General features: G+C 44.7%; 1 protein-coding gene across 1 annotated transcript; it reads left to right on the top strand.

Moving 5' to 3' along the window:
* Positions 1–250: 250 nt before the first annotated feature.
* Positions 251–743, top strand: LOC121937704 (bromodomain adjacent to zinc finger domain protein 1A-like; the record flags this gene model as incomplete). Its single annotated transcript, XM_042481027.1, has 2 exons — positions 251–346; positions 459–743. Coding segments are annotated over 2 exons (381 nt in total), but the record flags the coding sequence as incomplete, so codon positions are not given.
* Between the last annotated feature and the right edge of the window lie 616 nt (positions 744–1359).

A 1359-nucleotide genomic window follows, 5' to 3' on the forward strand; every position in this document is an offset into this window, starting at 1 on the left:
ATCTGACTGGACGAACACGCGGCTCTGACTTGACGACCGCTTCAGTTAACACGGCTGCAATATTTTATCATCCGTCTGTTTCAACGTGTCTGTTCACTTTTTTATACACAGTTGGTCAAAGTCGAATATGAAAATCGATTTTCTGGCTCCAGCACTAATAATAATCAGAATGATAATAATAAGAGTGATGATGATGATGATGATAATAATGATATTCGTAATAATAAATCTGTGCGTGTTTGTCGTTCAGGAGCGAGAGAAGCTGAAGGAGGAGAAGAAGAAGTACGCTGAGCGACTGAAGCTGTGGAACAAACCCAGAGAGGACATGGAGTGTGAGGACCTGAAGGTCAGCGAACGCATCGACAGATCAATAAAGTTTGGATCCGACCTCTGGATTTATTTAAAGATTTAAAGATCTGTCTTTGACGGCCGGCAGTCTGTCTCCTCTGTTCCAACAGGATCTGCCCAGTCCGGTTCCAGTGAGAACCCGTCTCCCAGCGGAGCTCTTTGGAGAGGCTCTGATGGTTCTGGAGTTCCTGCGGAGCTTCGGGGAGGTCTTCGGCCTGAAGGACGAGTTCCCCGACGGAGTCTCTCTGGGTGAGAACACCTTCACAGCTGGAACCCTCTGGTTCCTTACAGGGTTTTGCTCCCAGCCGGTACTACTGAGAGGTTCATGTGGTTCTAAACAGGATTTTTTAGGATCCGAGGACACTGGGGGCTTCGCCCCCCCCCCCAAAAAAAACGTTTGGTGATTTTCTTTTTCTGACGGTCAAATGTTTAAAAGACGTTCCATCAGATCCTCCCACTGCTGAGACCCTGGAGAACGTTTCTGTTCCATGTTCTAACATGCTTTGGTTATAGCAGATGTTGTTGTAGTTCTAACAGCTGTTGTTGTTGTTGTGGTTCTAACAGCTGTTGTTGTTGTGGTTCTAACAGCTGTTGTTGTTGTGGTTCTAACAGCTGTTGTTGTTGTTGATGTTGTGGTTCTAACAGATGTTGTTGTGGTTCTAACAGCTGTTGTTGTTGTGGTTCTAACAGCTGTTGTTGTTGTGGTTCTAACAGCTGTTGTTGTTGTTGATGTTGTGGTTCTAACAGATGATGTTGTTGTTGTGGTTCTAACAGCTGTTGTTGTTGTTGTTGTTGTGGTTCTAACAGCTGTTGTTGTTGTTGTTGTTGTGGTTCTAACAGCTGTTGTTGTGGTTCTAACAGCTGTTGTTGTTGTTGTTGTGGTTCTATCAGCTGTTGTTGTTGTTGTGGTTCTAACAGCTGTTGTTGTTGTGGTTCTAACAGCTGTTGTTGTGGTTCTAACAGCTGTTGTTGTGGTTCTAACAGATGATGTTGTTGTGGTTCTAACAGCTG

This window comes from Plectropomus leopardus, unplaced genomic scaffold (genome assembly GCF_008729295.1).
Source record: "Plectropomus leopardus isolate mb unplaced genomic scaffold, YSFRI_Pleo_2.0 unplaced_scaffold2718, whole genome shotgun sequence".
NCBI lineage: Eukaryota > Metazoa > Chordata > Actinopteri > Perciformes > Serranidae > Plectropomus > Plectropomus leopardus.